Below are 22868 nucleotides of genomic sequence, written 5' to 3'. Positions count from 1 at the left end.
TTGAAGCCAGCTGGGGTTCTTGCAGTGAAGCTCTTCTGCAATACTGTTTATTCCTTGGGTAAATAGTGTGTGAATGAACTCCTTTATCTTTGCTATGGTAGTAGTACCAACAATTGCTACAGAAGTGAATTGCATTGGTGGGAGTCATTGCTTGATTTTTCCAAAGGCTGAAGTGTTCTGTGATTTGGGGGTTTAGTTTTGGGTGTTTTTTTCCCTCTTCCTCTCTTTGTCCATAATATGGATGGTATCGGTGCAAGCTTTCCACAGTTCCCTAATGGTGTGCCTCTTCCCTTGGGGATTCATTCTGAGACTGAAAGGGAGGTTTTTCAGTTTCTTTCCTTCTTGAGGTTGCTAGCCAAGGTGTTAACTCTGTGGGGGGCCTCTCCAGTAGCACCAAGGCTGAGACCACACACTGTTCTCACATAGGCCACTGTGGACAGGCGGTAGATAGCAACAACTTTTGGCTGGATTTACACTGGCGCATGTGAAACATTTTAATCCAGATAATAGTTTATTCCACTCCTCCCTACCCCCTCTATCTTTTCCCAAGAAGCTCGAGCTGTTTGCTATGTTTGAGTGCCAAAAAGATCTTTTGTCTCTTTGGGAACTGAGGCAGACGTGCTAGGGTAGCTGATATGTAGAATAAAGAATGGGAGAGCTGATGTAAGGGGGAAGCAGCTGTACTTTGCTGGACTACGTTGGAAGCCACAGTTTATTAGGTGATGTTTCTATAATGCCAATCTTGTGATTATTATATTTGTATTTTAGGTTAAACTGAGCTGTGTGCTTTACAGAATCATCCCCTCAAAACCTCCAAAACTCTTCATTCTTCCACCCTTCAGTATTCAGTTATAAATTCAGCTTACTTGGAAGACTCTTAAGTAAGGTGTCGGGGAGGACAAAGGTTACAGGTTCTTGATTTGAGAATAGACTGCAGATGCTAAAACAGTGTCTAAAGAATTAAAGTTTACAAGTTTGACTTTTGAAGCCTTTTAAAAAAGCCATAGGAATTTCACCTTATTAAAGGAAGACATACAAAGATGGGTTGATTTGGCTTTTTGTTCCTTTGTGGTTAGTTTTTTGTGTTGTTTTGTTTTCTTTTGCAAGAGAGAAACTACACAAAGAAAACATCTTAAATGGATTGTATGGGAAATACTGCCATTTGCAAATAATAATAAAATCCCCCCCCACACACTTCAAAATATTGATCCTGTAGTTACAAAACACTACAACTGTTTTTATCTGCCTTTTGGCTTAATGTCCTACTTGAGTGTTCTTGGTAATGACTTCTCATACTTATCTTTTGAATTCCCTCTAACCTGCAGGGCTCATGTAGCAGAAATAATGCACATGAAGTGACAATGTCAGAAGCAATTACTTACTGATGTATGTTGTGCAGTAATTACTCTCTCTGAATTTCTTGACAACCCTTTCAGATTTGTGGTTTGTAGTCAAGTTTGCAGTGAACTGGAATGTTAATCCTGGGAGGCTTAAAATATTATTGCACAGAGAAATTATGAAGCATTCCAGCACAAACTGATGAATGATAAAGAATTTACTTGGAATGCTTCTGCTCAAGGCATGTTTCTTAATCTTTCCAGGAAAATGCTACTTTGCTTATGGTTTAATGGGCAAGAGACCTTTAGTTTCACACTCTTCTGTAGAAGTATAGAGTATTGCCATTTTTATTTAGTTTTTTGGGGTTTTTACTGGTTGTGTGATCAGCCACAGTAAGGTACAAGGTGTACCTCTGTATTGAGTCATTTACATATTGATACTGAAGCATCTTGAGGAAGAAACTTTACTGTGTTTCATGGATAAGTGATCTGCAGACAGGTAACGTGGCAGTCATAAGCAACCTTTTCATTTTCAGATAGAGCAACATTTCAGTGTTTGAGTGAGGAAAAAAGGTTGGCTTTACAGAAACAGATACTCTTTCAGCAAGACTTCAGGTGAGTTTGGGAAAGTTTTTTTGCAATTGTAGTTGCTGCTGCTTGTGTTTACAATTGCACTCTGTGTTACAGAAATACGTGGTCAGAGATCTCGAGGTTGCTGCACTTCTGTGCATTGCTTCTGTCCCCTACAAGCATAATTTTTTATGAGCTATTCTACTATTTGCATATATTACTTATTCCTCCTTAACTTGCTACCGTCAGCAAGCTCCCTTACCAACTATTGTTTGTGGTTTTGCTCCCCAAGCCCAGTGCTGTCCTACTGAGCTGTCATCAGAATTGCAGTGGGGAAGAGGTAAGTCCCTTAAGTTAACAAGGTCAGCGCCAGCCCTAACCAGCTTAAGACTGTCATGTCCCTTTCTGGCTCTTTTACATGTGTGGTCTGGGAGCTTGAGGTGTGAAATAACTCATTCAAAAGTTTTTCTGAAGGCTCATAAAATTTCTATTTATCAGTATCTCAGTCATTTCTGAGAATGAATCTGGCAGAGATTTTGTGGCAGCCCAAGCCAATCTAACTGTAGGTTGTCATGGTCTCCCTTTCCCTGTCCTTACTGCGGTCATGTGCTCCTGCCTCCCTCCCTTGCATGAGGACTAGCTAGTCCCATTGGACATGGTTCAGTGTAGCAGGTTCCAGGGGAGCACCTGGCCTTGGTGTGAGGAAAGACGTTGGTAATGCACAGCCGTTGATTCAGTTGGCGTAGGCACCCTGAAGTAGTGCTCCACTGGGGGCCATATTCAAAAAGTTCTTTAGACTGAAATACATGTGAATGATCTGCAGAACACTGACCTGACCTCTAAGGGGTTTGTGATCCAGAGGGTGCAAGTTACTTAAGCTTTGTGAAGTTGCTTTAATGCTGCAAGGTCATCGCAGGTAGTGAGCATTGGATAGATGTCCCAGTGTTCATGTCTCCCCTGGGAGTGTGCTTAGGATCCATGAACTAACCTTCCCTACAGAGGTCTGCCCTTGCATCTCTTAGTAGCCTTGAGAATGGCTGCCATTTCACAGGTGAGGCCTTATAAACAGGGCCTAATCTCCACTTGGAAAATGAAGGAATCTGGACATATCCAGTGAATGAGATGAACTGACTGTTCTTTTCATAATTCATTCCACAAATAGTCCTGTGTCTATTATGTGTGGGTGGCAAAGTGTGCTCAGGGAAGTATTTGTGTGGTGTGTATGTGTGTGGGGGGGTATTTGGGTTTTTTTGTGTGTCTTGTTTTTTTTTTTTTCCCCCTTTCCTTCATATAAAGTCTTCCACAGTTAAAACTATATACAACATAATGTTTTGTTTTTCTCAAGCTCGACCAGGGAAGGGATTTAACTCATAATCTTGGTTCTGTGGAACCACGGGCCATCATCTTTGTTTATGACTTTGAACAAAGGGATGATATGCAGTTATAAGTGGTTAACTTGGACCTGTGACTTGTGTTTTCAGGACTGAATAACAGTACTGGACTTTGTTCTTCCTGTTCTAATCAGATTTGCATACTGAAAACTTTTTGTATCAAACATGAATCATGCTTTGTGAACAAGAAAGGTAAGCTTGATATGGTACATGTGAAAGGAAGAAAGCTTGAGAGAAATGGTTGGTGAGATGACAAGGAAGGATATAGTCAGAGCTAAGATAAACTTCAGAGTTTGTCATATCCGTTGACCAAACTGTCAGCACATCTGATTAATTTTCTGGTATTAGAAGTCACTTCTATTTTAAAAATAGAAAAAAAAACCATCAAGCAACTTGATGACTTTCTTACAGGGCATTTTGCGGAGGGGAGGGGCAGTCCTTATTAAGGCAGGTTACTGGAAAACACTATTTTCGAAGGTTAGATAACAAAGTGAAACACACTGGACAGGATTTGTATACTGAGATGGCTGCATAGCTGAACTTTTTGTATTTTGCTGACCTCTGTATGTCATTGGAACCTGCTTGAAAGGCTTCATGTGTATTTTAAAATATGGCTTTCCTCTTCAATGCAAGACCTCAGTAGTATCCCAGAAGAATAGAAATACTTGGTTAATGGACTGGACAGATGCTTCAATAACATTTGGTCCTTGTGCTTTTACACAGACATGTCTCTATCAGTCCTCAGAGCTGGAGTTGGAGGGCAATTGGGATGCAAAAAGTAGGGACGTTTAACTGGATGGGACAAGTCACTGTAAAAGGAGATCCACAGTGGTTCAGGATGAGATGGTCTGTGCTTCTGTTTGCTCAGGCTTTCCTGAAGCAGCCTCACGGGGTCTGCCAATCTTAGATGGGCATGAGGAGAACAGCTGATTTCTATATTAAATATACTTAAAATATGCTTGTCTCCACTTCTATTTTGTATTTTTAGTACATGTAAAGGAATTGTGTTCTATTCTGAAGATAAGCCACCCTTTCCTTTCTTAGTGTCTTCTGTTGCACATATTTTGGATCTATTGTGTAATGGAAATGGCGTGCCCCGTCAACCCCTGTGGCTGAGAACACGCCTGTCATTGTAATTTTGAGTGCTGCTTCTGTTGTTTAGTTGGAAACAGACCTAAATATCTTTCTGTAAGTCTTTTTGCTGTGGCTAAAGCAGAAAAGTGGCTTAGTAAAACAATTCTGTTTTCAAGAACATTTCCTTGAAAATTTCTGCCAGGCAGTCTTGATTAAAATACATTTTGTCCAACTGCCTTCCTGTGTTACATGCAAAGTAGTGAAAAAAAAAAAAACCACCAGGTTTAGGATGCTTTTAAAGATGCAAGCTGAGGACTTTTGGGGGGATTTTCTTGCTTGTTTTTTTAAAAAGCTGCCTTAGATTCTTGATGGTTTCTTCTGCCACTTGCCTGTCCCACCTCTTCCTGATTTCCTTGAAACGGTACCAGAAAAATAAAAACAAAAGCTTTTGGTTTCCTGACCTTACAATCACAGAATACAGATGTCCTCAGCTGGTTTTTTGTTGTGCTTTAAATTCATTGTTAGTAGCATTTGAAACTATTCCAGAGTGTGTGTGGCAGTATGTTTTGTTATCAACCAGATGAATGCTGAAACTTACATGATGAATGAATGTCTGTTAACTCCTAAATTTTCATTTGTCATAGGGTGCTTGGAAGAATTTATGCTATCAAAGCAATGGATGATCAAGAGATTATTTGTATCCAGTGGAGTTTACACTAAATATCCAGTTAGTGAAATGAACTCTTGTTTTTTACTTCAGTTCACAGTGATGTTCTTCGTGTTACGATTCTTGAAACATTACAATTCTTGAATTCTGGAAAGCAAAAGAAAATGGGAAAACAACAGGATCCTTTACAGTTGACAGATGAGGGTTAACTTGTCTCTGTCCTCCCTTTTTTAGTGACTGCAGTAGGAAGAATTGTATTGTCCATTGAACAAATGTATGTTGTATGCTGAAAGGAATGTGTTCTCATGGGGTTGGGATAAAGGATTGTGTTACAAGCAAGTTTGGGTTCCCTAGATGACAAACGGGTCAAAAAAAAAAAAATAAGGGCCTTTCATCACTCTGGCTATTTCCATTCTCTTCTCTCTACTTCCTCTAAAGAAAGTCCTTCAACTTTTACAGATGAAGGATGGCACTCCACCCAATGTACATTTCAGTTGCACTTAAGGTAGATACCTAAGTAGAGGGCAATGTGTCCATAATGCATATTTGTACTGTTGTTTTAGAAAGGGAGACAGCAGACTTCCTTTGCCTTTGAGGTCTTTTGTCAGGGAAAGTGGAACAGTAACTTACGTGAAGAAGTTTTTAGAGGAGGTCCCAGATGTGAAAATCATAGGTTCTAGATCTGTTAAAAATCCACTGGAATGACAGCTGCTAGAGACAGTGATTGAAACCCCTGATTCCAGTTGCTTAGACAGCAGTGCTGCAGTAAAATGAAAGTGATCCTGAAGATTTTCTCATAAGGCTAACCTGATCCACTTTAAAAACTGTTAAAGTCCCAATTCCAGTAATGAATTAACTGGTCTAATCACCACTTCAGCTTGCACTATGCCAGGTGGCCTTGCCAACAGGGTGAAGGGGGGATAGAAGTGCAGGACAGAGGGTTTATATGTTTCAGGATAAAAGGGAAGAATTCTTTTTTGTGTATGTCTGAGGAAGAGGTTTGCTGGGGAAGGGAGTCCTCTCTAATGAGAAATACGTGCAGCTCTGCTTAAGGAGGAGGAACTGAAAGGAAGGAAACAAGTCATAAGCTGAAGGCATTTGTCCATTGATGGAGTGACTGTTTGCTTACAGATTTGGCAGCTGCAGCTTTTCTTGAATCATGTTTTTTATTCCAAGAATTCTTATTTAATGAATTTCTTACCTTAGTCTGCCAAACTTTGGATGTTTATTTCCTACATTGTGGAGGGGTTTTTTTTGCAGTTATATATGGTTTAATATTTGTTAAAGAAGGAATTGGAGAAACTTGCTGTTTTGTTTTTTAAATAAACTTTGGCTAATTATTAGTATATTAATAGCTCTCTAGGTATGTATTGAAAGGACTTTAATACTAAAATATGGGGTTCTGAAAAATCAGAGTGGTATTGCTCTCCAGAAGGCTAGGTCTGGGGTTTTTGCTTTCATTTGCTCCATACTTTCATCCTTTCTACAGTGTGGATTCCAGAAGTATGCACACTGTTTTGCCAGCCAGCTATTTTTATTTAGACTTGGGCCATGAATTTTAGAGCTGGGGTAATTTTATGTTTGGTAAGCATAATTATTTACCTTAATATCTATAGCCTTATTGTGTGTACTGAGAGTGATTGCTGGCTGAACTGGGAATCCTATGGCTGTTTATGAAAGCTTTGTGCTTTATTATATTTTTTAATTGAAAGGATAGAATTAGGCTGTTCTTTGGATAGTGTTTATAATTCATACACTGTTCAAATCCCCTTGTTGGCTGACTTCTGACTTGCAACCCACACTTTGGAAAACCTCTACTCTTTGGCTGTCATGGTCAGCTCAGTCTCGAGCCTCCACCCTGCACAATTTGGGATGATTTCCACCATTGCAAGATTTATTGAACTGTGGTGTAGAAAGTGTGGAGGTAAAGGGTGTGGTTATAGGGTTCTATAGGGTCTTCTGAATCCTAAGTTCAGTTTCTCCAGCATGCTGCATAGTACAGGAAGGCTGCCCTAAGTGTATGGCTCATAGTTTCTGTTGCTGGTACAGACTTTCATTGTTCTTATTCATTTGTTTAATTACAGCAATATGACTGTTTCATGTTGAAGCTGTTTTGTATTTACTTCATTAAGACATTCATTTTAGTGGCAGCAGGAATTGTGTATACAGCCTCTGTATGCTAAAAGATTCCTGTATGAATGTCCTTATATGGAAAATATAAAGTTAATGTTTTGATTGCATGCTCTAATATTTTTTTATTTGAAGATGTCATGTATACAATAAATGTACATCAAGACCAAATGAATTGAATTAATAACAGGTTGTATCACAGGAATTTAAAGAAAAGCTGCTGGCAGGGTGGAAAGCAACAAACCACTTAATCAGAATCAGTACAGCTTTCTGGATGTCTTGGTTTTGTAATTATTTTGAGCAGCTCAGCGGACGCGATGAACAAATGAAGGTGGCAGTATTAACGATTCTTTAAAATCAGTGTTGCATGACTATTTAATGATTTTATCAGGCACTTTTTCTGGTAACTAGGGTAGCTTCTTCTGACTTGCTCTTTATTGTTATAGAGGGAAAATTGAGCTAGACTCTACCTCTGAAATAGCTGCTCAAAGACCTTTTTCTAGCTGGTATGCAGGGAGAAGTCCCCGTACAGTTCTTAGTCTTGCATAATCTTAGAGTTGCAGCACTGCAGTCACTTTCTAAAAACTAAAACCAAGTAGTGAATTGACAGCATATACAAAAAAGGCTGTGATGCAATTTTAAAAAGTTTTGTTTGCAAAGTATCCCTGGCATTTCTGTGGATCAAGTTGCCCTTTCTAATTAAGGACAACTTAAGCCACATGGTACTGTTCAGTACAAGGTAGAACTTTATTACATGAATGGAAACTTTTCATGGCAGGGTGTGGGTTACAAAGAAGAATGATTGATTGATGTGTTGAAGAGAAAAAAAAATCTAGTGTTAGAAGCATACTTAGAAAGAAACAAACTACTCGGCAGGGAAAATTGCATTGTTACAAGGACGTAAAAGTTTTTTGGAATTTGCATTAGAAATTTGCAAGCGATCCATCTGGATATGTGTTGCTTCTGTTGCTATAAGCTACCTGAGAGGACATATATGATTGGCAGGCATAGCTTGAATTTACAGTGTATGTGTTAAGAGGTTTCAGTACAGGTCTAGCTTCTTTCATGACTACACATGAAGCTTTGACAAGGAAATATGTTACTACTTAGCATGGTTACATGCAGCTGATGATAGCAACTCCCCCATGGTTCAGGTTGTGAACAGAACTTTGCAAATGGCATAGTCAAAAAAGGGAAGGGAATGGAGTGAGAGGTGTGTGTCTGTGGTGGTAGGGTTTTAAGTCTGAATTTCCAACCCTTTAAAAGGTCTTGTCTTCCTCTTTTGTTGAGAATTCAAAATTTCATCTTTTTCACTTACAGTAAATCCACTTTTCAGTTGAAACTTGTAATTGTTTATATATTAGGGAGGAGGTCATAAGTAATTGAAACTGCAAGTTGTACAACCTAGCCATTTTTTTTTTTTATTACTGTGTTGGGAAGACCTCCCCCCCCCCCCCCAAAAAAAAAAAAAAGGAATACGGAAGGCAGTGAATCGTATTTTTCTCTGGGTAAATCAGGAAAGAGCTAAAATTACACCTTCAGAATTCACTCTTTTTATTCCCCCTCAAAGCTGAGGAAAGCTTGGTAGATAGTGTTTTGCAGGTTACTGAATTGAAGAATGCTTTAGTTCATTCTAGTTTCTGTAACTTTTTTTTCTCTATATAATTTTCTAGAAAAGTGGTATCCATTGATATGGACAGTTTCATGCAGATAACTTCCAAAGCAATGCTGTCCTGCACAGGTTGGAAACTCCATGTAGTATCTCTGAGTTTGTAAGTACTAACTCTCATCAGACCAAGACACAGACACAGCTGTCTTCTGCTCACAGGTTGAGCAGCAAGAAAAGCAATATAGGTAAGAGCAGGGAGGAGCATAAAAAAGAGAGCCAGAGAGGTTGCCAGTGTACACTACAAATCTACATTGTGACATGGCTTACGTTCAGTATTAGGTGACTCAGTAAGATATCGCTCAATAAAATGAGATGTAGTTGTTCGTTCAAACATTGGATACTAGGAGTGTATGCATTAGCTGTTCTAATGTCCTTGTAATTAGGAAGTCCAAATTACAGATGTGTAGGCCAGCATCATTTAAGGTGGTTATCCTGGTTTCAGCTGGGATAGAGTTAACTTTCTTTCTAGTAGGTGGTATAGTGTTATGTTTTGGGTTTAGTATGGGAATAATGCTGATAACACACTGATGTTTTCAGTTGTTGCTCAGTAGTGTTTAGTCTAAAGTCAAGGATTTTTCAGCTTCTGATGCCCAGGCAGCAAGAAGGCTGGAGGGGCACAAGAAGTTGGGATGGGACACAGCCAGGACAGCTGACCCAAACTGGCCAAAGGGGTATTCCATACCATGTGACATCATGCCCAGTATATAAACTGGGGAGAGTTGGCCTGGGGGGTGCAGATCGCTGCTCGGGAAGTAACTGGGCATCGGTCAGCAAGTGATGAGCAATTGCATTATGCATCGCTTGTTTTGTATATCCCAATCCTTTTATTATCATTATTGCCATTTTATCATAATAATTATTATTATCATTATTATTTTCTTCCTTTCTGTCCTATTAAACTGTCTTTATCTCAGCCCATGACTTTTTGTTTTTTTTCCAGTTCTCTCCCCCATCCCACTGGGTGGGGGGTGTGTGGAAGTGAGCGAGCAGCTGCATGGTGCCTAGTTGCTGGCTGGGGTTAAACCGTGACAGTGGCATAAACAATGTTAGAACTAGGAGTCCGTCAGGCTTTATGGTTCCATACACTGCAAATTGTATTAGATGGCTGTTAGAGGAGTGGCATGAGCTTCAACGCAGCTGTGGAAAGGGGCTGGTTTTAACTACATGTTCCAACTAAACGTGATGTGGTTCAACTCTTTGGTCACCTTGAGCAGGTTTGTAGTTTCCGTTATGCATGCAATACTGTCCATCAAGTTCAGTTTACTAAAGAGTTGTGGGAGAGGGGGGGTTGAAACCTGCCTTTTATGTGAGATTTCATCTGGTCGGTACCGAGTGTACCTTGTGAGCTGAGCTCTGCCTGCCGCAGGAAGAGCTGGGCCAAGCCGGCAGTCTTGGTAGCAGCAGCATGCGAAGTGCTGCACATCCCTCAGCCAAGGAGACTGCTTCAGAGGTTATGCCTAGCTGGTGACTTCTCTTTTGATAAGCGAGCTTACTTGAAGAACTTAAGTCTTTTATGCATGTCTTTTTAAATTACATTTAAATTAATGGTAACAGATAAGGAGAGAGCAATATAGGACTGTAATGAGGCTGACTGCCTACGTAGTGTAACAGTGGGAATAGCTTGGTTTTGCCACAGTTCAGACGGATGAAATCTTTTCAAGTCACTGATTGCTGTAGCATCTTCGCTCCTTTTTCACCTTTTGGTGTTGTCTTAGGGGCTTGGTGAAGCGTGATAGAAGGGAGAACAAGGAAAGGGCATTACCAAAGCCAGATGGTGGTTGCTGGTGTTGAGAAGACTGTATTACCCGGCCTGGCAGGAGCCGGGAGTTGGGCAAGCTGGCTGCAGGAACAGGAGTGGCTTCAGGAGTTACTCAGTTTCCCATGTAGGTTATTAAATAAAACTCTGCTATAGTCCCATGTTTTCTTCAGTGCAGCAGTTTAAGAACCTCTGTGTCTGGTTTACTCTTTGCTTCCCTCCTGTTTTGGAGGATGCCTATGAGCTAATTAAGCTGTGGACATGGGCTAAACTGGATTAGTGAAACATTAATCTTTGTTAACCCTTCTTCATTCTCTATTTTTAATCCAAATAATTTCACTGATCCTATTTTGAGTGGGGTGCCACAGATAGTGTTTTTTCCAATGGCAAAGAAATTCTGAGATTCTCTGCTTCACTGCTGTTCTTCTGCTAGTTGCAGCATCAGGTCCTATTCTAAACTGGTGTTTGTGGATTTGTACAGTGCCTAGTGAAATTATGTTTCTCTATGCTTTTATGATATTATTTACATTAAAAAATAGAGTAGGATTCTTATTGTTTTGAAGGTTTGACGTTGAGAAGCATGTTGGCCTGAAACGTCCTGAAGTATTCCTGTTTTTTTTTCTGGCATTTTGTATGTTTATGGATTTCATATGTTGTTTGACAGTTCCTGACAAAAAATCTGAGAGTTGTAGCTATTTGGTTACTGTTTCTGCTTTAAATCCAAATTATTTGTAATTTTGTAGTCTGTGGGGTGGTTTGTATCTTCATTTTTGTAGGGCTTTTCCTATGCTGTGACAAACAGCTGAGTGATAATGTGTATGTGGGGATCATCAAATGTGTTTGAAAGGCCTCCTTACTCTTCAGCAGGCAATACTGTGTTCCATTTAAAAAAAAAAAAAAAAGCCTTTGACATGGAACTTGCACAAAAGAGAGAAATTATTTACAGAGAAATCATGTTTGAAGACCTCTTTATTGGAGCTCAGATCAATAAGGAAAGTACTTTCTAGCTATCACTTCTGCTAGAGGAGAGGCACCTTATGAAAAGCATGATCTGATGGTAGCAGTCCTTTGATAGTTAAGTGTGGGAACTTCTACTTACTCTGAAACTTGTGGGATACATCATAAGTTTATCAGTTTATCTTCTCTTATTTCTTCATTTTCTCAGTTCTAGAATAAAACTTTGTCCATTTGTGCTGATGTGTTTGTCTCCTGCGTTTGTTAAACCTGCTCTTGTCTTCAGTGTTTTTATTAAAACCATTTCAGTTAGTACTGAATTGATCAGATGTCTAATTCACACCGAGACAGATCTTGAAACCATGAGTTATTTTTGCCTGCTGGAGATGTGCTGCAGTTGGTATTTTGCTGGAGCAGGGTGTTTGTGTTTGAGACTTCTAACTGATCATAAAAGTAGAAATTTAGGGTTAATTGCTTTTTGACTCTTGACATGAGCAAATATTGTTTGTGGATTATTTTTTTTCCCCTGTCTGTTGAAGGATATCTAGTGACAAGTACTAGCTACTTAGTGAGAAAAGTGCAGGGGGAGCCTAAGCGATGGACTTGCTGGTGCTCAGGTTCTCTTTAGTTGTAATGGCACGAAAATAGGGTGGCCAGTGTCCTGGAGTTGCACAGATCACCTTTCTGTTCCTGGGTTGAACTTTCCAGATGTTGCTGGTGAGCTGTCACTTGAGATTCCCTGCCCTATCAGTATCTTTGGAAGTCAGTGTTGCCCAACCTGAAGGTCCAGTGGTTTGCTGTATTATAAGCTTGAAGGTTCTTACAAAAAGAGGTAGCTAAAGATGGAAGACTGTGCTGCTGTGAAAGAGAGAATGAGCGTCACACTCGAGCGGAACTCAACGTGACAAATATGATATTGGAGGTGGGTGGCCCTAGAAAAGAAGTGTAATATGGAGGCACTCTGGCAAGAGCAGTGTCTGTGCAACAGCTGAATTGTTTGATGAATTACAGGAAGGCATGTAAGCATTGCCTTATGTTTCTGTCTGGATCAGAACTTGGTGGGTTTCCAGAAATCAATTTCAGTACTTTCATTAAATTATAGACAGACTTCAGGTCTAAAAAAATTTACGTGTGTGTTGGACAGAATGCCTCTTCAGAGGAGATGGACAAGGCTTCTTAAAATATAGAGGCATCCATTTGGTGTTGCTCTTTTATCAGAAGGGGAGAGCAGCATCATGTATTTTGCATTATTAATCATCTTAATGAAAAGGTCTTTGAGTCACAGATTTTATTTCAAAAATATGCACGACCTTGCACATAGGTGAACCCAGTGATTGTGGTGTGTGGTTTCCAAGTTCAGGAGAAAATTCGGTCTTCAGATATTTTCTCCCTTATATGTGTGTGGAAGAAAAAAAAAGCAGGAACAAAACAGCTTAGTAAATGTCTCAGGTTTTTCCTTGGTTATCTAAACTTTGACATTACATCATCTGCACGGATGTAAATATAGAAAATAGTAGGTGTGTTAAATCTCCTGACTTATTTTTAAAACCTCTTTTACAGAGGACTCTCTTTACTTGAGTGTATGTTTGTGTCAGTAAATAGACATGTGGCATTATGTACATTTTTTCTTTTTCTGGGAGATGGGAAGTTTCTTTAAATGCTAATTTTCATATTTTAAGATTGTTTTTAGCTCTTGCGGAAGTGCTGTTATGTTTTCTGTCACTGACTCTGCTCTTTCCCAAGATGGTTGTGTTTCAGTGAAGTTGTGTTTCTGTTTTTTCCTAACTATCCTTCCCTATACGTTTCAGATTTTCCCAAATAGGCATTTTTTTTCTCTCTGAACAATGGTATTATTGAACAAAGTAATAAATAATGTAGCTGTGTGGTTTTGTATGAAAATCAGCTGAGCTGTTGATTTTTCAGACAAACAGGAAAAACAATCCCTCCTTTAATTTTAGTGCTAAAACCCAGAGGATTAGCAAAATGGGAATATTTTGGCTATTGTAAGACCTGTCCTAGGTCCTGATTCAGGATAAGTTCCCCGTTTGAGGTAGTATTTAAGACTTAGTTTAAACAAAATCCAGTTACATGACTTCTCAGCTGTCAAAGGACTTCTTAAACATTCCATGGAAATGAAGTTTTGTTTGGTGTAATGTGTTTGTTAAGTTCTTTATTGTATATAGGCACTGTTTTAACAATCTCTGCATATGGCTACTTTGTGGAATTAAATGTTGTATGAAATAAAGATTCTAAGTTGGCTTAGAAATTGAACTTTAAATATTACTGTAAAAGTACAGAACAAACCCAACCAATTCTGAAATCAATTTGTATTGCCATGTAATTGCTGCATGTAAGAAAACAAGTGAGGAGTTGAAGTGTGTTTTCTCTTTTGCAGGTGTTGCTGAAATAGTTTGATTTATTTAAAGCATATGATTTCATGCAATTGTGCTTGATTGTTAGTGCAGCTGTCAACAGCTGCATGCTCATTTAGCTAATTGCATTCTAGTAGGATAGCTAAGCTTATTTTAAGATACGCAGTTGTGCGCCTTTTTTTTTTTTAAAGCAACTACACATATTCAGAAGATTTACTGCAGAAAGTTCTGTGTTATCACAATGAACAATCATTGCTCTAGAGGAAATTTGAGAGCTTATAAACAAGACTCTTATCAGCCAGTCTAGTGTGTGGATAGCATCTGTGAAAAGTTGGACCATGCCACCTAAATGCATGTAGTTCTAAAGGCCTTGAAATGGTCTTGTCCTTGGGGTTAATTTCATCATCTGCTCTTTGGAATTATTTTATGGTTTAACATGTAAAACTTTCATTTAACAAGCAACTAATTTGTATTGCTGCATCAGTGTTCTGATTGTGTATACAGGAACCGTGCGCTTCTGTTACATACTGATCATCTCCTTCAAGAAATATGTACCTGAAATGAGAAATTTGTATGAAGTTGCATATGTACAGAAAGCATATTAGGAGAGTAGACTATCTATTATGCATGCTAATTCTGTGTAGAATACTTGCATGTTTTTTTGCTGGTATGTGTTAGCTACATAATTACAGTCAACAGTATGAAATTTATAATGCAGTGTTGTTTTTATTTGTTATATAGCTTTATGCCAGTATATACAGGCCTCTAAAACCCGAGATGGTGCCAGCCGTTTCATTTCAAGTGCAACAGAAGGTAAAGGAAAAAGTGTGGGGAAAAAAGCGCACAATTTTTTTGTTCATCTGATACCCTATCTTCACGGGCATTTATGTGGTTCTTGATCTTTTAACCTTCTAGACTCTCTCTTCACAGCTAACTTCTTGTAATACATGGTTGACATCCTTTTTTCCTAAGTCTTGAAGAAGAAATTAAGTGATGCCACTTGTATGTCTATCTTAAAGTTGCATCATCTTTGCATCTTGTCTATTTGTGCTTTTCTTCAGTAACAAAATTCCACTGAAATTGAAGCTTTAGATATGATTTAACAAGAATCTGAAATATCTGAAGAGTAGCTTAGAGAATTGCTGTCGTGACCACAATCTCAGGATAGTCGCGCTTAAGGAAAAGCACAGATACTTAACGACATAGAAATGTTACAATGCTAATCCTTGCTAATATCTGTGGTCTGATTATTTGCTAACTAACTGTCTTGCATTTTCTGTTTCTCTTAAAAGGAGTGTGCTTAATTCACTTATCCTCGCATCTACCTGCTGATGTCCTGCTTTTTGGCCTTGTTTGAGCTTAAAAAGAGAATGAAATATTTACTTCTGTATTTTTCCTTCACCTGCAGGGGAAAACTTTGAACAGACTCCGTTAAGACGCACATTTAAATCCAAAGTTCTTGCTCGCTATCCTGAGAATGTTGAATGGAACCCTTTTGACCAGGATGCAGTGGGAATGGTCAGTATCGCTTTATGGCTTTTGTTTTTAAGACAAAAACCTAGCTACCTTAGAAATTGAAGGCATTCATCTGTGTTTTATTTGACAAAAAAAGTGTCAAGTCTATTGTAGATTAGAAGTAATTGTTAATTTCTCTAAATTGTGCAGGCTGAAAAGGCCTTTTCATTTAATTGGGGTATTTTTTTAAAGGAAATTAAGTTAAAACATATAAGTGGTAAGTCCCTAGGAGAGTTTTTTGTCTTTTTACAACTTTTTTGTTACATTCTGGAGAATTGGTAGAGAAATAAATTAGTCTGCAATAGATGAATCTTCCTTGTGCATGATTTTTCTATTTAATGGAATATGGTGTGGTTTCTTAACTTGGATAAAAAATAGTACTTTTCTCTGTCAGGTTTCTGGTCTTAGTGACCAAAATACTATCCTTTATCCTTTATTCCTGTTGAGGTTGGTAATGAAATGGTTATGAGTTTCAATAGAAACTGCATAAAGGCCTTTAATATGTTCCTTTAGTTTTTCTGATTTAGATGCATATTTCTGTATTGTACAGAGATGTAACACTTAATAGAATTTAAAGTGAAATGCGATGGCAGTCTGTGGATTCTAAATCCTATTCTCACCAATGCTTCTGGAGGCAGGGGGAGAGAAAAGTGTGTTTTAATGGATATTATCTCCCCTCCCCCTTTTTTATAGCTGTGTATGCCTAAAGGGCTTGCTTTCAAGACACAAGCAGATTCCAGAGAACCTCAGTTCCACTCTTTTATTATTACTCGTGAAGATGGCTCACGGACATTTGGATTTTCTCTCACGTTTTTTGAGGAAGTTACTAGCAAACAGATCTGCAGTGCGATGCAGACATTGTATCATATGCACAATGCTGAATATGACATTCTTCATACTCCACCCACAAATGACAAAGATAGCTGCAGCAGCACTGGAGACTGCAATGGCACTTCTGTTTCAAAGCTACAGCGTTTTAACTCCTATGACATCAGCAGAGACACACTCTATGTCTCAAAGTGCATTTGTCTGATTACTCCAATGTCTTTCATGAAAGCTTGTAAGAAAGTACTAGAACAACTTCACCAAGCAGTGACTTCACCTCAGCCGCCACCTCTACCTTTAGAAAGCTACATCTACAATATTCTCTATGAGGTTCCTCTTCCCCCAGCAGGAAGGTCATTAAAATTTTCAGGTGTTTATGGACCAATTATCTGCCAGAGGCCAAGCACCAGTGAACTACCATTATTTGATTTTCCAGTTAAAGAAGTTTTTGAATTGCTTGGAGTAGAAAATGTGGTTCAACTCTTTACCTGTGCCCTCTTGGAATTTCAGATACTGCTTTATTCACAGCGTGAGTACTTGATTTTTGTTTTCTTATCTTGTTGTACTGGCACAAGGTCTTTTCGTTTCTTGAATTTAAAAAAAAACCACACAAACAACAGAATAGCTGCATTAAAGTGGCTTTAGCATGCTAATGCAGTCAGGCTGATCTGTGTGCAGGTTTTAATGTAAATAAAAGAACTGGAGTTGCAAATAGAGCGTTGCATTGGCTCCTGTTTTTAGACACCTAAACTTAAAACTTTGGGTTTTCACATAATCTTTTGTATTCATGGACTGACCGTCCCCTTTATTGTTGTCTCTGGAAACATTGTGCTGTTGGATAGAGTAGTATGCCTTCTCCCATGTTCCTCTACAGCTGCTTAGCTGAATTCCCCCCTATCTCTGCCAAACTATCCATGCATTTTGAGAAGATACTTTGTTAATTGTATATGGTTCTGAAGAAGAATTAATGATGCAAATATTGTTTTCTCTTTGAGTACCCAAAGTCACATTTCAGTTGTTACTTTGAAATAAAATTACCCGAAAAAAAATTTATTTGACTGAATTTAAATCCCAAATCTCTCTTAAGGCCTTGAAACAGTTATTGCTGAAGTCACATAAACAAAGCTTGCTTTGAAAAGGATAGGCAGCAACTCAGCTGAAATAGCATCTGTTTATCAATTAATAAGTAATGTGGTAGTGGTATCCATTTTCTGTGTTGAAATTTGTGAATACTGGGCTTCTTACTCTGCATCCTGTTACTCTAACACAGAGTATGTGGAGTTATGCCAAAAGATAATTTTTCTACCTTTTTTTTTTTTTTTTTGTCCCAAGCTGGCTAATATTAGTCCAGACCCACCCATCCATAATGGTGTGCTTTAAAGTAGACCTACTGCATTTTGAACACTATTTTATAGTAATGGTAAAGAAGCCTAGAAGACCACAAGAAAAATCCAGGGATAGTCCATGGTGTTACCAAAATCTGTTTTTGGTATTTTCTTTCATTGAGCTGTCACTGAAATATGTAGAATACAAATGGTAACTATTTATAAAAATATGACCTGCAGTTAATAGCAACATTCTTTCATTAGCATGAAATACAGATGTTTTGTGTGTTGAGATGTGTGCATAGACTAAGGCCAAAGATGGATTTTGTGTGAATTGTCAAGGTGTGTAATGGCAGCAGGGCATTACATTGCAGCTGTTGCATTGTATAGACACTGCTAACTACCAGAGAAAAACTATACAGTAATTCAAACACAGTCAAAAAACCTTACTGTACTCAATAGTGGTTACTCTCTTGGATTTAAAAAACAAATTGCTTTTCTTTTTGTTCATAGAAAATCTAGAAATACTTGCCTAGCAGACAAACTTCTTTTGTGGTCTCTCCAGAAATGGATTAGGCATTTATATGTTTGAGATGTAGGGAGAGTTTGTTTACGTGGGTATCTGTGTCCCACCAGTGGGAGATTGAAACACCAGCTCTTCCATCTGACGAAGAACGCGGTTCAGTTGGCCTGTAGTTGTGCTTGAGAACTCCTGTGGCAGAAGAGCATGTGCCTGGCCGGTTGGAAGCACCGCAGGAAAAGCAGTGTGTGCGTTGCCGTATTGGAACAGTGTTCCCTGATCTCTTCTGAGGCCATCGTGTTTTAAGTACTCTTTTCTCCTGGGCTGGAACTCGGCTCGCTTCTGGACTAGTCTTCTGTATTCTGGGTTCTCTTTCCAACTCATATTAATAGGTTCAACTTTTTTTCTTGGACACTTCCCAACTTCCCAAGTGTCTGATCAGTGGCTAATTGAAGAAGCTTAAAATAGCTCTGGAACACTCGAGTTTCTTGTCTGCACTCACAGACACAGGGAATTCAGAGGGATCCATGCAGCTGAAGGCCTGTGGGCCTGGCTCTTTATGACAGTTTCTGTCCACTATTTCCCTGTCTTGCCCCAAGCTTTGGCTGAGTTGGGCTGTGTTGCACCTTGTGGACATGCCTTGTCTCTCTCTATCAAGTTCTCACTTATAGTTTCTGGCTGAAAAGTCATCTTCTATTGGAAGAAGAATTTTAGTTACTTGGTTGCTGACTTTCGGCCCTCAGTTTTGGCAATCTAGCTGTGACAGTGCCTCCTCAGTAATAGTGGCCATAGTTTTTTGAAATGTAGCTTCTCTTAAGTACTTTCTGAGGGGTCTAATCGCTGGTTTTTTTTTTTTTTTTAACCTGCTGTTTTTTCTTAAAAAAAACCTTTGGTGCAGTTTGCTAACACTCAGAATACTTTCGAAGCTCCTAGTGGGTTAATAACAGAAGTTACTGCATACTGCTGGTGTTGCCAACAGCCAAGTTGAAGACTTTTCTAAAATGCTTTTGAAACACATGTACTTTATTTCCATATTACTTGAAATGGGAGCGTGAAGTATTTTGAAATTCTAGAAAGTCAGCTTTTTCTTCCTGTAATTTCTGTTTTTGTCTTTTCTAATGATGGTATTCTGTTTTCTTCTACATGGCAGTGAATTAGAAAACTGTTTTAGTGAATCAATTGCTTGCTTCGCTTAAAAGGATGATATCAGTAGGAAACTGGAACTTCTGACTGAGGTTCTGATTGTCTACACCTTTACTTAATGGTTCTTTCTTAATTCTGCTCGTTCTTCAGTATGGTTGACTAACATCTGTTTTTTGCTGTTTGTAAAGCAGGGAATGTTGAGTGGAGATAGAGATGATGGTGCACTCGGTTCTAAGTGGAATCAGAAATAGCTTGAACTTTTGTAAGACCTTGCTCATGTTCTTGCATGTGCAGTAGTGTGAGGTCTAGGTTGTCCTTCAGAATACAAATCTTAATTTTTTTAAAATGTCCTTTGGTTTTGTTAAATCTCTTGGTGCTCAAACCTGTGACAGTTGAGGTGGTTGGGATCATTTCTCATTCTTCTAGGTCAGATGAGATTGCAATACTCATTGGGTGGATTTAGATCTAGAACAGTACATGTCAGAACCAGAGGGTTTGCTTGTAAGATTTACTTTTCTGAAAAAAAAAAAAAAAAAAAACCAAAAAACAAACCCCAAAACCAAACCGCAAAACTCTTGGAGGACTTTGCTGCCAGATGCAATCCTTTTTGAAACAAATTATTTAGCATCTTAAGTTGCAGTCAGTCCTTGGAATAGGAGTAGCTTCACTTGGCAGTGAATGTGTTTTGCTTTAAGATTCCTTTGACATGTTTCTGACTTTATGCTTCTGGAAATTCTTCTTTTGTCCCACTATATTGGCACAGCCTATATGTTTTGGATCAGTGTAAGCCAAGGGTGGGGAATGAATACCTTGATTTGATTGTCCTCTTGAGAGGGTTGTCTCCCATTTGGAAAAGTGTCAGAGGAATGCGGGTGCCTATAGACAGTGAAGAATCTGAAGCTGCTCCTTGTGCTGAGCCAGTGCTGAGGAATGCTGGCAGAGAGGCAGTGGTGCTGGAGGCTGTCAGTAGTGCCCTCACCAGATTATTCTGTGGGAGCTGGTTTGCATTCCTGCAATTTGTGTTGCTCTTGTATCTGTGAAATGGACTTACTCCTTATCTCTGTAGAGCACCTAGAGCTCTTCTGAAAAGTGTGCACTGAGTTAAGACAGCTGTGAAATCTGCTTGGAGGCGATTTTCTGAACAGCTAAAAACAATAAAAGGAGAAATGTAATGCACCACTGCCACAGACTATGATCTTGAACAGGTTTTCTTTTCTGTGTGTTTGCTGTCCGCTGTGATTTTTAAGTACAAATAAAGGGGTTTTTTTCTGCTTTGCTTTGCTTTTGAATTACTCCTCCCCATCTTTGTTTCACTTGCTTAAAATTATGTTCACTCTGGAGACTTAAAGTATTAGTTTTATTTCTTTGCAGTATTAGTCTCGTGTTGCCCAACTCTAATCTCTTACCTATGACATTTTCTTCTTATGCCTCCAGTGATTTAGGAAACTTAGTGCTTGGTGCAGGCATCTTTAATCAGCCTGCCAGACACAAAAGTGAACACGAATAGGAAGTACTTTGACCCACTGCTTCTACTAACCACCATTCTTTCTTACTGTGGTTACAGGTTTTTTGAAGTAAAAGGCCCAATTAAAGAAACGTATGTTTTCTGTAAGGAGTCTGACATACTGAAAACCTGTGCTCAGAAAAATTTGTTGAAGAATGTTTCTTTTACACCATGCTTTCTACTATGAACAGACATGCCTAAAGCAAACTCTCCAGGCAAGGCTTTATTCTGGTGGCCCACCTGCATTGCATGCTACCTGTCCATAGGGACTGTGTATATTATTTTTTCCCCTTCTGTTCCCCTTCAGGTTAAAGAGAAGCTTAATCTTGGCAAGTAACCCATCTTTCTGGTTTATCCATGTACTGTCTGAAGTTATGCAAACTTGTCTGTGGTAATGGTCACCACTGTAGGGGCAACGCTGTGCCTTAACGCAGCAATATGGGAGTTGCATGTGGAATGGAAATTACTTGACAAATACAACAGTATTTCATTGTGATCCATGAAGTAGGAAGATTAGAAGGAAAACATATTCCAGAATGTGATCTTATGGTTTTAAATTTGGCCAAGTCAGAGAATTTCTGTAGGCACTTGAAAGACCTCTCTGGTAGAATGTGAGAATGGAGGGGTGGAATCATGGTTATTGCAGCTGCCACCTTTTTCCCATCCTGCTCCTCTCTTTCCAGACCCAAGACCCCTCAATTCTGCTTTTCCCTGGATTTACTTGCTTTTTACAGATAAATACAAATGTCTAGGTATACTAGATATAGATAAATACTAGTGTAAATAACTTCTCATACATGCTTTAAAGAATAATGTATTTTACCTACAGTAATTGGTTAGAAGAACAAATCAGCCTTTTTCTGTGCTCTTAAGTGGCCATGTTAAAAAGTAGTGGATTTTCTTTTCCTTGCACGGTGATCATTTAAGTACTTTCCAAACTAATGGCGCACGAGTGGTATGTCATTTTTTCCCTACCAGTGCTGTTGTACAATGCAAGGCCAAAAGACTCTGTGTCATTTGCACCAGAATAAGCATATTCTGGTTTCAAAAACAAGAGCGAGACCACTACTGAAACACTTCTTCCCTCTTTTAAATTTTTTGTTGTTGTTATTTTTAAATCTTACATAATGCTTAGGTACTAGAAGTGTGCTGCTCGCTTCTGTTTTAAAACCAAAAAACCTCCATATCCTCTCAGGATAGGTATAACTTAAGAAAACATTTAAGTTATTTTGGTTTATGTTTGCAGGCTTCTTGCCTTTGTCCTTGCCTTTTGCTAATGCTCCTGATGAGCATAAAGTCTGCAGAATGTAGTCATTGTTACTTGCAGGCTGTGACTGTGCAGGCCAAATAGTTTGGAATGGCTTAAGCCATGTGGATATCCAGGGTCAAGACAGCTGCATTTGCAGATAACTACGTTGCAGGATGTAGCTGCTGAGTGGCTAGAAATTCTGAATTATTGATGTTACTTTGTAATTAATTTGAAAGGCTAATACTAAAGTTAGCTTAATGACGGAGGGCGAAGTTGTATTTAAATTAGCCAGCAAGATAAGACAGGGGGGTTTTGTGTAGTAGGAAAACACTGTTTCTATTCTGAGACTTGTTCTTTCAAATAAACAAGCTGAATATGAACCAGCTGGAATGTTTGTATATCTATGGCTACATTTAAAGTTTCTTTTAAAGCTGAAGAAAATAGGGTATGGAATGGATTCTTCTTCTTCCCAAAGCTTATCATTAATTCATCACTTCTTTGCAGTCAGGCTGTGATTAAAGCTGCAAACTAGTAAGTAATTGTGTAGGCAGAAACTGGTGTCCAGGCAGAATAGGGGAGTGCTGCTGGTGATGTTCAGTGATTGTTCTTTAGCGTGTTTCAGTCCAAATAAGCTTTTGGCAAAAACTTTAAACTGTTTAAGCTATTCTTGCTTGTTTTGATTGAAGGCTCCTTCAGTCACAGTCATCTACTGTGAGGCAGTGACAAGTAGCTCTGTGCAGTAACCTTTTCTCCCAGCAGAGCTTGATCTGAAAAGACAAATCAAAAGCCTAGATTGCAGAATTATGACTGATATTAGCAAAACCTGTGCGGAATTCCTCTTGGGTTGTGGGACTCTCTGCAGACCCC

General features: G+C 38.8%; 1 protein-coding gene across 7 annotated transcripts in view; it reads left to right on the top strand.

Moving 5' to 3' along the window:
- The window catches only part of DENND5A (DENN domain containing 5A), a 72524-nt gene that overhangs the window by 5733 nt on the left and 43923 nt on the right, over positions 1-22868 (top strand). For 5 of the 7 annotated variants that reach the window (XM_030038830.2, XM_030038826.2, XM_030038831.2 and 2 more), the window contains exons 2-4: positions 14662-14733; positions 15329-15438; positions 16129-16789. In XM_030038830.2, coding sequence (XP_029894690.1) covers positions 14662-14733; positions 15329-15438; positions 16129-16789 — 843 coding nt within the window. The remainder of the gene's footprint in view (positions 1-14661; positions 14734-15328; positions 15439-16128; positions 16790-22868) is intronic. The other 2 variants (XM_030038832.2, XM_030038827.2) reach the window with 1 other exon arrangement.

This window comes from Aquila chrysaetos, chromosome 16, assembly GCF_900496995.4.
Source record: "Aquila chrysaetos chrysaetos chromosome 16, bAquChr1.4, whole genome shotgun sequence".
Taxonomy (NCBI): domain Eukaryota; kingdom Metazoa; phylum Chordata; class Aves; order Accipitriformes; family Accipitridae; genus Aquila; species Aquila chrysaetos.
Note: the sequence above shows the minus strand (reverse complement) of the source record. Positions and strands in the feature narration are given on the sequence as shown.